At 41.5% G+C, this 14,330-nt stretch overlaps 1 protein-coding gene across 1 annotated transcript in view; it reads right to left on the reverse strand.

Moving 5' to 3' along the window:
- CDH4 (cadherin 4) overlaps positions 1-670 on the reverse strand; it is a 479,858-nt gene extending 479,188 nt beyond the window's left edge. Inside the window, exon 1 of the mRNA XM_052786208.1 lies at positions 519-670. Coding sequence (XP_052642168.1) covers positions 519-578 — 60 coding nt within the window. The 5' untranslated portion in view covers positions 579-670. The remainder of the gene's footprint in view (positions 1-518) is intronic.
- Between the last annotated feature and the right edge of the window lie 13,660 nt (positions 671-14,330).

Raw genomic sequence — 14,330 nt, forward strand, 5'->3', positions numbered from 1 at the left:
CGAAGGAGGGACATTAGGCGCGGAGCGGGCAGCGCTGCGCGGCCGCGCTGGGGCGCGGAGGTTCCGCCGGGGCGCGCAGGGCTCCGCGGGCGGAGCGGCACCGCCGCCGGGACGCGCCGCTCCCCCCCAAAGTTTATCTGGCGAGGCGCATGACGGAGGGCAAGTTTTGCCGGCACCGCTGAGGCGCTAGACTCAAAAGCGAATGATCGCGATGAAAAAAATAGTAATTAAAACCAGGAATGAGGATTTTTTGTAAAAAAAAAAGGGGGGGGGGGGCAGTGAAAGCGGCAGAGGAGCTGCGGGGGCGCCGCTCACGCACCCTCACCCACCCCGGCCAAGAAGTTGCCGCGGCTGCCGGTGCCCGCAGGCGGCGGGCGCGGAGCGGCAGCGGAACCTCCGCGGGGCGCGGAGACCGGGGCGGGGGGGGGGGGGGGGGGGGGGGTTGTGTGGTGTGTGTGAGGGGGTGTTGTGTGTGGTGAGGGGGGGGGGTGCTGCCCGCCCGGGTCGCCCCCACTTACCGCCGCCGAGCCCCAGACGGGAAGAAGCAGCACCAGCAGCACCCGCCAGCCGGTCCTCATCGCCCCGGCGGCGCCCGCCCCCCCGCCCGCCGCTGGCGGTGTCGGCTGGCCGCCCCGTGCCGCGCTGCGCAGTACCGGGGCCAGGGGGTCGCTGTCGCTGCCGCCCCGCTCCCGCCGCCGCCGCCGCTGCCGCTCCTCGGCGCCCGCTCTGGGCTGCAGGTGAAGCGCCCGCCGCCGCGCGCCGCCGCCAGGCCCCGCCCCCTCCACGGCCCCGCGGCGCGCGGGCACGCGCTGTCTTAAAGGGACAGAGCACCGCCCCGCCGCGGGGTAAGGGGGGGGGGGGCGGTTGGCGGTGTGGCCGCCTCCCTCGGCGCTTCCTCGGGGAGGAAGGCGGGCGGGGGGGGGAGAGGGGGCTCCGCGGCCGCGCAGGAGAAGCGCGGGAGGTGGAGCTCGCCTGTCCAGAGAACAAACTTACATGTCCGAAGTCGAAAACCCAACATATTCAGGGAAGGAAACAGCGTATCCAGCGGAGAGATGTAGCCACTGAGGAAAAAAATAGCATATCCAGTGAGGAAAAAGTAGCATACCCAGGGGAAAACGAATATATCCAGCGGTAAGGTGTACCCAGCGGGGAAAAAACTAACATGTCCAAGTGAAAAACAAGCGTATCCGGTGAGGGAAAACTAGCGCGTCCACAGGACAGACTGATGTCCATGGGATGATGAGCGTATCCAGTGAGGAGAGCGTAGCCCGGGCTGTGAGGAAAAGGTTGCATGTGGGGGGAGTAGCATATCTACAGGAAAAATTGGCGTATCGGGGAGGAAAAAACTAATGTATCCTGAGAAGAAAAACTAGCGCACCTGGAGAGAGGAAACACTGACACCTGAGGAAACCCCAGCCCCGCCATGACAGGGGCCCGCTCCTTCGCCTGCGAAGGCCTTTGCTGGATATCGCCATGTTTGGGAGGGAAAGGCCTGGCAGGGTGGCCAGCGGGGACCGGGGGGTTTGCAGAGCTGTGGTGTTTGTGTCTGGGTGGGCTTTGGGCAGGCAGGGATGGGGGCGCGGGGCAATGAGCCCCCCGGTTCAGGCTCTGCGCTCGCGTTAATCAAACCTTGGGGAGGAAGAGGGGAGGGCACCGCAGGTGTCTTCCCGAGAGGAGAACCATTTGGGTGAACGGCAGTCTCAGGATCGGGTAGAAAAATGGATGGTTGCCTGAACTAGCTCTTAGCCGTATAGGTGAGCCAGTCTGAGCCTGGCCCTTCTTTTCTCAGAGGAAGATGGGCATGTCAGGCCTAGCCCACGTTCACGTCGGTTGCAGGTAAAGCTAACTCCACTAAACTAGATGTTTTCTGGTGTAAAAATAAAGGCAGATCAAAGCAGGACCAGAAAATGAAACTTAAGTCAGTTTTGTTTCCACAGAAAACTGAAAATGGAAAGCAGCAGTTTCAAGCGCTAAGTATGGCTCCTGCTATTTTCCTACAGCGTGACCCTGGCATCCAAATATGATCTTTTTCCTTTCTGAATGCAGCTCAACGCCACAAATAGGAGTTCTCAGGCAGGTATATTTTGTGCATATAAATCCAAGAATGATTTGCATAAATAGATGCATACTATCTGATGTACGTGCAAAATCAGACATCGCAGCTGAAAAATCTGGCCATTAAACTATTCTGTTAGATTCACACATTTCCAAAGGAATGAGACACATAAATCCACTGACTGCATCTTTTGCTATTGAGTAGATTTAATAGCATTGTGTTAACACCTAGAGATGTTAGCGAAGAACTGAGACCTCATTGTATTAAGCTCTGTAGACACAAATAATGAAAAGATTGTTCCTGCCCCACCAATTTACAGTCTTAGTGGATTACGGGGTTTATTTTGTTTTTAAACAAGTATTTCTGGGTTTGTTATATAACAGCAAATAAATCCCATCATTGTATTGAATTTAGTGTATACCCCTTTTTATGAAGCACTTTCACAAAGGCAGAAATAATCCATCAAGTGACATTACCATAGCAAAAATAAATCCTAATATGTATATATATAAAATCTAAATTTGTTCCTTTTATTTTTATCCTAAATTTCAAAGTTTGGAGTAGATTGTTCCAGGTTGAAGGGCAGCTGCGGTTGTTGCTATTTAAATAAAACTACAAGTACTCCGGAGACTTCTGGGGATATTTTTGATTTGTGCAACTACAGCGTGGATATTTCCTTGTGAATACCTGTGGCCAGTTATTTTGACTCTGCTGGACTACAGCTGTTGCTATGCATGTGCTCGCTCTGTTTGATAACTTTGTTAATATGACAAGTTCTACAAGTATTGTCAAAATAAGTCTGACACCACGACAGATTGTGAAGAAAAGGCAGAGCAGTAGTGAAAAAAAATAGAATTCTTCAACATGTTTACAGTTGATTTCTAATCTGATGGCAAATTGATTTTTTTTCCCAAACTAGTTTGCCATCCCTCTTTTCTAAGCTGTGGTAACTGACCCTGTACTTGGGTTCCCGAAGCCTGCAAGTGGAGTGAGTATGCTTGCCAGTTATGTTTCTTGTAACACTGGCCTATGTGAGACACCGGGTACCTTCCCACACAGAGGTGTTTTCCAGAAGTATCAAAGGAGAATACAAATCCAGTGTTCAGACAGTGGAAATCACTGGTTTACATGTGTGGTTGTTTTCACTTTACCATTTGCCTTCAACTCTTGATGCTCCCATTAATTTTGGAAGGAATTAAAGTTTTGCTAACTGATTAGCTACTCGTTCAACTACCTCCTTGTTTAGAAGCACTTAACATGAAGTGCTTATAAAATATCTTCCTTCAGATCTTTAAGGAAAATTAAAATATGCCATTAAAATCTCGTACCTGTTGCATTTTTCACAAACTATTGCATTTAAGCATACAGGTCTAAGCTGGGCCTGAACATATGCCATTCGGGAGGGTTAGCTTCAGACTCTCGCTTCACTTTGAGTCTGCTGGGAGACTGGTTATGAATTGGTATTCTTGCATAAAAAGGAAATAAGAAGCTCTACCGTCTAACATATGAATGCTACAAGATGTGGATTTGGCTGGATGAAGACATTTAAGAGCATACACATGCACAGTAAATCAACTTGCTAAACACCTTAAGAGCAAAACTGCTGATCCTAAGAGCCAACTTGCTGTACTGCACAACACTCAAGAGAATAAAAGGCTCATAGATGAGACATCTACAGAACTGACTGTGCCAAGATAATGAGGAGCGGAGAGTGCACAAGGGATTTTTCTCTCCTTGATGCACACATGTAATTCCTATTGACAGCAGTGGGAGTTACACGTACATATCAAGGGGACAATAGAACCCTTAGTGGTGGAGGTGAGTATCAGATGTGAGCTGTGTTACCACGGATAGGAAATGAGAGAGAGGGAGGTGTGATCACTGAGGGACAGTACAACATACAATAAAATTGTCAAGCAGCCATCAAATATGTGAAAGCATGGGAATAACAGATTAAATGGACAGGAGGTGAGAAAACAAAGTCTCAAGAGACTTTTGCCTTCCTAGCTTTGGGCTGATATCCGAATTCCTTATTTGGGAAATATTCCCGCTGGCTTAACCTGTTTAATTCTCTGATAAGTAAATGTTTCGCTGAACTCAAGTAAATAGTTATGGCCTAGATGCTAAGGATAAAAAGTGGTTTTATTAAAAACTCTGACAAACAAGGAGAAATGAAATTAATACAGCGTGCAGACCACACCTCAGCTTTCTTCTGCATGATCTGATGATTCTTGCTTCTTAAATAGGAGATAGCTAGCTGACCGGTGAGTTAGAGAGTCATTATTACTAATTTTGGTTTGTGTCAAAAGTAGTAACAAAGGACAGAACCAGAGAAATAGTGATGATTCTGGATTGATAGATAATGGCAAATTATGACTTTATGTCAGCAGTTCAAAACTGAAATAAATGAGAAATGCCTTCAGATTTAATCCATATTTGGGATCTTTTTAGGATGCGTAGGGAAGATGGGACAAGATGGCACTGAACAGTAAAGTGAAAGGTAAATCAAAGCTGTGGAGAAATTAATGATCTGGAAAACACGCAAGCACCTACCAGCTCTAGACAGAAGCCAACACAGGAAACAAAGATGCTCCTGAGTAGGAAGACCACAACCACAGAGGGAAAATAACTAAGAGTAAAAGCCAGACTTTGGTACATTTATGTAATTTTTTAAAGCAACAGCAAATCACTGGAACTACACGAATGGCTGGGCACAGGTTAAAATTCTGGATTACTTATGATCTGGCTCCAGTACAAAATCTAAAGACAAAATGATGAGTCACAGAGGAGAAAGTGACTTGAAGAAAGAATCCACAGGAAAAAGCAGCACTGAACAGGAATGGAATATGCATTAATCTAAGCTGTTTCTGTACCACCCTGCATGTGCTACCTGTGTGCTGGGATGGTGAGAAAGATACAACTATTTTCCTGGTTAAACAGATCTTTTGAAGTCACATTTTCATTCCTGCAAGACATGCTGCAATGCCAAGGAATTTGAACTTTCTCTCTTTTACACTATCTACTTATCAGTACTTTGTGGCTCCTATTGATTCTGCTTCTGAGTTGGTAATGTGAATGGCAATGAGGAAAATACAACTTCAGAGGCCCTATACAAAACCTTCCTGCTCAGTTAATTATGCTGACCAACGGAGGCCAACTTTAGTGTAGTCTGACCTCCAATTATGACACACGCTGTGGTATCCTTACTGAACTATGCAACCATTAATGGCAGCATGCCAGCGATGGCTATATTAAAATCAATTTAAAAATCCCAATTCTACGTCTCTTTCACCTTAGGTGAGGTAACACACTTTATACTAATGTAACTCTTATTAAAATACTGTAAAACAAAATTGACCTATGCAAAACAGTAAAATCTCTACTTTTTTTTTATTCATTTATTGTATTCTTGGAAAAATTAAGAAAAAGGGCAAAAGTAGACTGAGAGGTTTAATAGGCCTGTATCATTACAGTGGACTGCAGTTTAAAGCAGTGGTATTAAAAAAAAAAAAAAAAAAAAGGCAGAATTAGGTTTGTTCTCCAAAGATACAGTGAGTGCCTTTTTATGTCAATATGCCCCTCGTAACAGCTTCCAAAAAGTGACCTCCCTGGTTCACGGGCAAACCTGTGTGCCTCAGATACAGAAAGTCACCAAGGAGAACATACTGCAAGAGATCCTTAACACAGTAGGCAGTCAGCTCCCCAGACTGCTCCATGATGCAATGCTTCATATTCCCGGAAACAATGAAAACCCACCAGATTGAGTAAAAAAAGAGATTCATGCCCGTTGTGCCATTTTACAAGTGGGAGGAAGGCCACAGATGCCCAGTTTCCCCAAAGCCTCCACAAACTTACTGATTTTAAGGTGCTCTCTTCATACAAGGGTGTGCTAAAGCATGATTGTGCCATCACCTCAGAAACAGAGAGTTACCTAAAGTAGTCATCATCTAAAATGGTTGCATTGACAGTAGGCTTTACGCTTTAACAGCAATCTGAGAAGAACCTTATCAAAGTAATATAAACCAAGTGATTTCCTCCCTACCCTCTCCATGCACTCTCCTCACCAACTGAGGAGGAGACCCTTTTTCTAACAAGTCCTGTCCCTGTGATCTCCCATACCACTTGGTATGCTCACACTTACAGATTCAACAAGATATCAGCGGAAGGGGGCAGGATGTAACCTTTGAATCCATACAGTTCTGTAATTTTTACTCATCACACACCAGAAAACTCCAAATGAACATCAACATAATCAATAGGTTTTTTTATAGGGACTGAGGAAGGAAAATGAGAATTTTTCAGACTTGCGGCTCTTGCTGTTTTTATTGTTTATAGCAGCAATTCTCCTCATCACTTTACCATTGCCTTTTTTTCCTCTTTTGGTGGGCATGGCTCTATCTACATTGAAATGTTCACATTAATATAACTTATTCCAGTCCAGATCTCAAAATAAGTTACACTGATACAAGCCGAAATATTAATAAATAAACACTCTTCTATCTAGCAAAAACATGAGGTCCAGATCAGGCTTTCTTATATTACTGAAAATACATACTTTTCTTCTTTATCAGAAAAAGAAGTATGTGTTTTTTTCTGCACAGATTGGTAAAGCATAAATAGAAGTTACATTCTGAGCGCTCTCTGCCTTTTGTGGCACCCAGCTTGTTTGTATGCCTCCCAAATATTTTTTCCTCCTGAATATATCCAACAGTTTTAGCACCACAGCAGATACTCTAAACTGTGTGTGTGTGCATGCTAAATGCTGAGGCAGAACTCCTCAGAGAAAGCCTCAGTTACCTTTTTAATACAAAGTCATTTTCTGGAGCTGTCAGCATTTTTGGTCAAAAACCACCTGGAAGACAAAGCACTTCACAAGAGACAGATTTGACAGCCTATGGATTTGAGCAGTAGAACTGAAAAGATAAGAAAAGAAAACTAGGAGAGAGGGGAGAGAAGAAGAGATGTGCTCTTGTAAGAGACTACTTTATGACAAAATATCACAAACTCAAAGAGATTCAGCATATTTCCAATTAAAAAAGGTAGTGAGAAATTTACAGTGTTTGTCTCCATCCAACTTCAGTGAAGTTAAAGATGTATATGAAATTTATTCGAATACCTGAATCACTGATTTAGCTATAAATGAGGATAATAATATGACGTGGAGGAGTTCTACTAATAATATTACATGCCTAAGTGAAATAAAGCCTAGAGATAAAAGAAAGGGAACTGTTTAGGAATATTATTTGCATGGTCAGCTGAATAATATGGACTGACTGTAGGCCAAGAACAATAAGAACAAAGTCCTCCACACACACATAAACAGAAAGGAAGAGAAAGAGTAGAGTCACATGGGTTAGAATTTTGGTAACTACTATTGGTAGTTATCACCTGACTCTACTGTTCCACTGCTATATGCTGGTTTTTGAAGTTGGCGGGGTTCTTGCATGAGCCCAGAGAGTTCTGTATATAGAGTAACTGCTGCCATTTGCCAGTGTCGAGAAATACGTGAATTCCAAAGACTAATTTTTCAAGTTCATGCATTCATCTAATGAGATTATCTGCGGTTATCCTATTAACTCTGACCAATAGATCCTGTGGTCTCACATCACCTAATCTGTTCCCAACTGCATACATGCTTTCAAGTCAGACTGTGTCTAGGACACATGTATAGGCACTAAAAATATTGGTACATCCAAGACTGGGTAACCCCCAGCTACAAAGTAACTCTGATAGACAGAGGATAAGTGTGTGGGTTTGATCTGTGAGAGAGAGAAATGCTACGGGAGATATTCCTGCACCATCTTCTGTTACGAGCTACAGGCAGACTTGTGGTTTAATAAAGCTTATTGTAAGTGACATTACTTCAGTGATTCTGATTGTGCTAATCCGTCAATAGGAAATGGCAAAATCATGTAACAGGCTTTATTGTAGCCTAGGAAGAAGCACAGGATTTAGATGGGACATTTTTATTGTAAGAATTTCACAACAAATACAAATTATATCTGGTGCAAGTTACGGGCTGAATCAGGTAATCTGTACTTTACCTATCCAGATATTTCAAAAGAATGGTCATTTACACAGCTGATCCTTAAGTATTTTATGAGAGATAAATCTAATAACGTTTCTGTGAAAACCTCAGCAGGATGCAGACACTATAATAATCCATATGCAAGCTACCACATTGTATCATATGCTGTCAGACAACTCAATTATTTTCTTCCAGATCTAACATAAGCTTCTGTTTAGTAAACATGATGAGAGTCAAACTTCTACATATATATATATAAAGTGCTTAATATGCATGCAAAATTGCCCTAAGTATGTATGCAAATAGGAAACTCATGCACAGATGACTAATTAAGTGCATTTATGTGAGAAATTACCCAATGCACGCATGGAATCTCAGTAACTGTACACACAACTCAGATGTGCGATTGCATATGCATTTTGGACACATAACTGATTGAAAAAATTGTTTCTCAGTACTGTGTTGGAATAACTGATGCTTAGCACACGATCAGAAATACGACAACTGATAGGGCTTTTGAAAGAAACTGCAAAAGCTTGTGAGGAGCTTTACAGTAAGAATGGAATTTACCATCTCTACTATTACTGTTTTCCAATTCACTTATAACCATAATGTGCAAATCTATGGCTTGAAGAGAGACATTTCTGTAAGTGCTGTAAAGAAACACTTGGCAAAATAAACTTCGTGCGATGGCACAAGAGACGGTGTCATTAACATTAAACCTGAAGTTTGTAGCCTGCTGTTGCCTGTCCAGTATGAGTTTTGGAAATAAATGGGGTATTGTACTTTATGTATCTTGACCAAGCACCCTTTCTTCTCATCCAAGCAGGGTTTGTAGTATGACAGCACAATATCCCTTTGGAAGGTTCAGTGAGATTTAGTGAAAAAAAAGGGTATCTGTCTGTTTTAATTTTCCAGGCATTGACATTGTTATAGGTTCCTTTATCCCTAAACACTGATTAGTTCTCTTTATATCCCCAAAGTGAGATAGTTCATGCTAATATTGTTAAAATTCAATGCAGTAAACCAATTCTTTCAATATAATACGATAAACATCCCTGACATCAATGTCCTGTGAAGAAAAATACCTGTGCATATTGTTTTGATACTGGCTGCTGAAAGCAGGGATAAATCCTCAGCCTGCTTTGTGATGTTTTCCTATTTTCTGTTCTGTTCATTGTGTTTATAACTGAGTATAATAGCAGTTAGGGTAGCACCTTTTTATTTATGCATAACATGTAATTTGAGGTCAAACGTTTCAGTCAGCCACTAACACAGGCAAAAGAGACCCATCTGCCTTTGTGGGCACAGTCAAATGAGGAACACGCACAAGGGGAGCGGGAGAAAAGAGACTGGAAAGGGATGTGCTGTAATCGGTTTGCTTAGGGCCAGAGTGCTGTTGTGCTGGAGAGACAGACTCACAGCAGCATTGTGAGGCTCTGAACGTGAAAAGTCAGGGAGGAGGGAAGAGGAATGTACTGTGCTGGTTTGGTTTGACTGAGAACAAAGTTCCTCAGCTTAGATTTCAGGAGTATTTGAAGTAGACTTCTGCCACTAAGTGGTGCTATATACAGTACAGCATCTTTATGATACCACAGTTTACAAGGAGGAATAAACCAGAACACTGTCAAGCTGATTAGACTGATGTAGACACTTAACAAGTGTCCATTACGCTGATTTAATCCTTCTGCGGCACTGGATAAATCAGGAGGAAGAACAGGCCAATCCAAATGATTAAAGAAATCCAAAGATTGAGCCCTGGCATGCAGCATTTGAAGTGGAGGATTACAGAAAACAATTCTAATTTTTTAAAAGCTTTGTCTGGCTTATTTTTGTTCCTTTTTAATTATTAGTATTGTTTTCTCCAAGTTTATGGGTGTTAGAACCTGAAATACTTACCAAATAAAACTGAAGGAAAAAACCCTTGGTTTTAGTTAATACTTACAATTATTCCAGAACTAGTAATCTTTTTAGAACAGATGCCCTATTTTGTATCAACTGACAAAAGAAGTAGAACATGTTCTTTCTGGAGTACACATCTACATGCAGCTTTACTCCCTCCCACCCTCCAAAAAAGATGCAATGTAAAAATAGGATGTAAATTTGGAAGGAAAATGCAAGCTTGCAACTTCTGCTACCCTCAGTCCCAGGAGAAGTGTAAATACAGCAGGCAGAGGAGCTATTTTGACATTTTGACACCCATGCAAGCTCTTGCCCCGAGCAACCATACATACATGTTGCCTCTCAGTCGTGACTGCTGCGATACATCCTGGGTAAGGATCAGTGGACAAAACTGCGCTATCCCAGGAATGGAGAGACTGAGTTCAGGAATCACAAAGCTCTCCTCCTATGCTATGGAAGGAGGAGGAATTTGTTTAACCTTAGTCTGTGAAGCAGCTTACACATTTTCTTTCCTCTGCCATTCTGTGAATGAAGAAAGGATGGGGAGAAAGGATGGAGCAATGAACAATCACTCATGTTCCAGGATCCCAGCTAGCCTGTTGGTGCATTTCTCAGCTGATGATGGAGCAAATTCAGTACTTTGTATTTAGATACCCATGTAGATGGCATGTCTACAGCCACGCCCAGACACAATCTGGGGATCGGCATTTTTTATCAGATCAAAGGACCCTAAAACATTGCCTCACGCTGAAACCCAATGAATATCTGCCTATGTGAGTTGCTTTGCTGAGCAAAATGCCTTTAAAAAAAGAGGTGGAACTTCTGGGGAGAGAATTAGTGCCTTTTGTGGACTGTGTTTGTGTGCAGGGTGCTGGTTTATTCACAATATTCCTAGAGAAGTGCTTTAAATCAAGAGTCAAAAGCTGAAAGGGTATCAAAGCTGTACAGGAACTGATTACTACCATAAATTTTGCTGAAACAAGCTGATGCTTTGCTGATTCTTTGGTCCTTTTCTGGTAAAAATATTCAGAAGATGCTAGTGTTAACTCACAACATTGACTTCTCTGTATTTTTCATTCTTGTTCCATAAGATTATTTTTAGCTGCTGTGCATCAGCTCTGCTTCTGAAAAATATTGATAGGTAGAAATTGCAGGTTCTTCTTGAAAATAACAAATGATTTATTGACAGAAAAACAATGATACAAATATATCCATAAAATTAATGTTCTGCCCCACCACTGGTTTTGAATGAAGTTAGAGACAGATGCTAGAGACAGATGTGAATATCTCAAGAGAGAAAGAAATATCACAGGTAAATCAGTTTTATACCAGAAAATCTGATAAAAATGAGTATAACAGCTGAAAAATAAGTAAACTTTTAACAGAAGAAGGAACCTTTTTCAATTTTAGAGGAAATGGCAACACCCAAAGTAACTTTATATTAGTTATTTATATTATAGCATAATTTATGAGCCCCCCAAAATAGCTAGATGCAAACACTTAATAAGAAACAGCAGCTGTCCACAACGTCCTCTGGAGAGAGCAGCAGAAATGCAAAATTAAAGTGTCACAAACAGGGTCAGCTGCAGATCCAGAAACAGCGTGATTCTTCTGACATGTACTTCTTTTCCATGCACCACCAAATATATTAGCAAATCAGGATTTTGCATAAAGCAACAAACTAACAGGTAAATGTTAGATGATCCTAGAAATTATTCTCTATTCGTACTAAGCTTTTAACATATTAAAGTAATAAGCTATCCCAAACAAGGAAAAATGTGAAAACTCAAAAAAATTTCCTGAATTGAGTACCTGAATTAGTTAAATATTATTTCAAAATTTTTGAAATGTTTCATTTACATTTTTTAGACATCCATTTACATATTTTAAAATAAATTTATAGTGGTCCAAAATTTCTCTGGGAAGTTTTTTATTTTATCAGCGGCTTCACCATCACATAGACCAGATCCTCAGCACCTCTGCCATCATCCTCAGGTTTCCCAAAATTTAACCAGTGTATTTCATCATCAATGTCTTTCTTGTGATGCAGACTGTTACAATATTTTCCAAGTGTTACTGTTCATTTCTCAAGGCCAGCACTGCATTGTGACACCAGTCCATCTTGCTTGTCTCTGTGCTTTTCCTACTGTTCATGTACTGCCGTCTTTTTCCTTAACAGGCTTTTTGATCAGAATAAATCCAACAGTAAACAAACTTTCTGAGCTGATGAAGTCTTACTGTTATATCTCTAAGCAGATACTACAAATTCAGTAGCAGTGAACTCAGTTCTTCCGCTGAGTTTGAAATTGTTATTGACTTTCTGATATTAATTTTCTTTATATTCTGTTGCCTGTAAATTTAGTCTCGGGTCTTGCTACATACAATTAATGCTGGTTTCTGATGTCACTGTCTTGAATATGTTAAGTTCAAGGAGTGACAACGTTTAATTTATGGCTTCTGGAGCTTGGTCTTGGCTATGGACAGCCTGGGTCAGACACTGCTCCCACTACCCCCAGAGGAAACATGGAGATGTTCCAAAATGATGGTCCCACCTATCCAGCTGCCTTGTACTGGGAAATTAATCTAAAATTCTTTCCCACATGGCTGAGCCACCTTGTTCCTGGCTGGACCTGTAAGGAGTTTCAGGTTATTTTACGAATCTCTTCATTTAGGAGACACAGGTCGCACACCAATGCATTAGACTGTGAACACTTTCAGCGATGTTTTATCTTTGGTAATTACTTGAAAAAAACAAATACAACTACTTATATTTAAAGAACAATCAAGGCAAAATTCTGGAAATGTGGCTTTGCATTACTTAGAGACTAAGATGCTACTCCTCAGTGTTTGCCTCATTCACTAAAAACTTGTTTACATATTAGACATAATTCCTACAGTGGTAGAAATGGAAAAGGAACTTGAAAGCTCCAGTTTAAATTTGCAAGAAGCTTTTTGCTAAGAAAAATAGGGATGATAGATTTGGAATATAAATGAAGCACTGGGTAGGTTCTCCCACTGTAGAATGTGTACATCCATCTTGTATGTATATTAATCCGCAAACTACAGACCAATATTGATTAAAATTTGAAATAAAATATAAAATGTCATTATGCCAAGTATCATAAACAACATAATATCCTTTCATCTCTCAGAGTTTATGAAGAATGGAGACAATAGCATTCCCTCACAGAAACTATAAAGAAGTTAAAAAGTAGAATCAATAAGATGCACATATTTAGCTGAATTCCTAGCAATACAAAAGGGAACTCTTTCTGTTGAGCTCACTGCCTAGGGCTTTAAATTGCTGTATACTATCATGCAGTATGGACTATATTAATTATCTAATTTAGACATTTATATGGTCATCAGACAAGTGGAGACCTGGAGAGAAATCCCTAATTAAGACTTTGGAGTTTGATAAGAGGTTGTTACTGCATGGTGATAAAATATTATTTTTGTCTTACCTTCTGAATGTGTCAGGGCAGATTATGTTAAATGCTACCTACATGCATAATCAGATGACATATCTCTGGCAAGGCCCACAGATAACAGTCTGCAAATGCACATTTATTATTTTACAGTTCAGAGTGTTAAAAGGAGAACAAAACTTGTAGATCCAGAACGACATCAAATCCACCTCAGCTGTGTCTGGTGTGTCACACCACCCGTGTTTTCCTTGGGACTTGGGGACAGAGTATTTGGTCTGCGATGACAGTTACAACAGCTGGAAGCCTGCTCCTGTTCACAGCACCTGGAACCATTCTGTTGGCTCTGTATTGCTGAACTCTCCAGGCATTCCCTTTCTGCTCCCTGACATGCTTTTTATGCAATAAACCATTGGTAGGTGGAGTAAAGCCATCAGAAATTCAATTATACAAAAGGAATCCCTATCTGATTGCCCAGGTTAACCTTCATTACCTTTACAAAGAGAGGAGAACAGGGCAGGGAACCGGCCATTCAGCTTTCAAAGCTCCACATTTCATTCCATTCAGATTAAAATCCATGTTTTTTGGCATTATGAGTTTGTTGTGAATGCTGAATATCTAGTGCAAAAATACCAGCTCTGAAGATCTTTTTTTTCTTGACAAGCTTTCTGGGAAAAGTCAGAGCTGCTATATTTTTGCATGCAGCCTTCCCATCCTTCTCAGCTGCAGGATTGACTTGAACAATAGCGTTCACTTAAGGATCTCTTTCCTCATTAGGTGCTTTGACTTCTCAAGGAGGATGGCCAGCTCTACCACCAGAGCAAAAGAAAGCAAATTCAGGGAACAAAACATGTATGACAGTTGTTTTTATTTTATCTTCTTTGCATGATCCAACACTGTTGATATCAGTGGCAAAACT

Source organism: Harpia harpyja, chromosome 1, assembly GCF_026419915.1.
Source record: "Harpia harpyja isolate bHarHar1 chromosome 1, bHarHar1 primary haplotype, whole genome shotgun sequence".
Lineage (NCBI taxonomy): Eukaryota > Metazoa > Chordata > Aves > Accipitriformes > Accipitridae > Harpia > Harpia harpyja.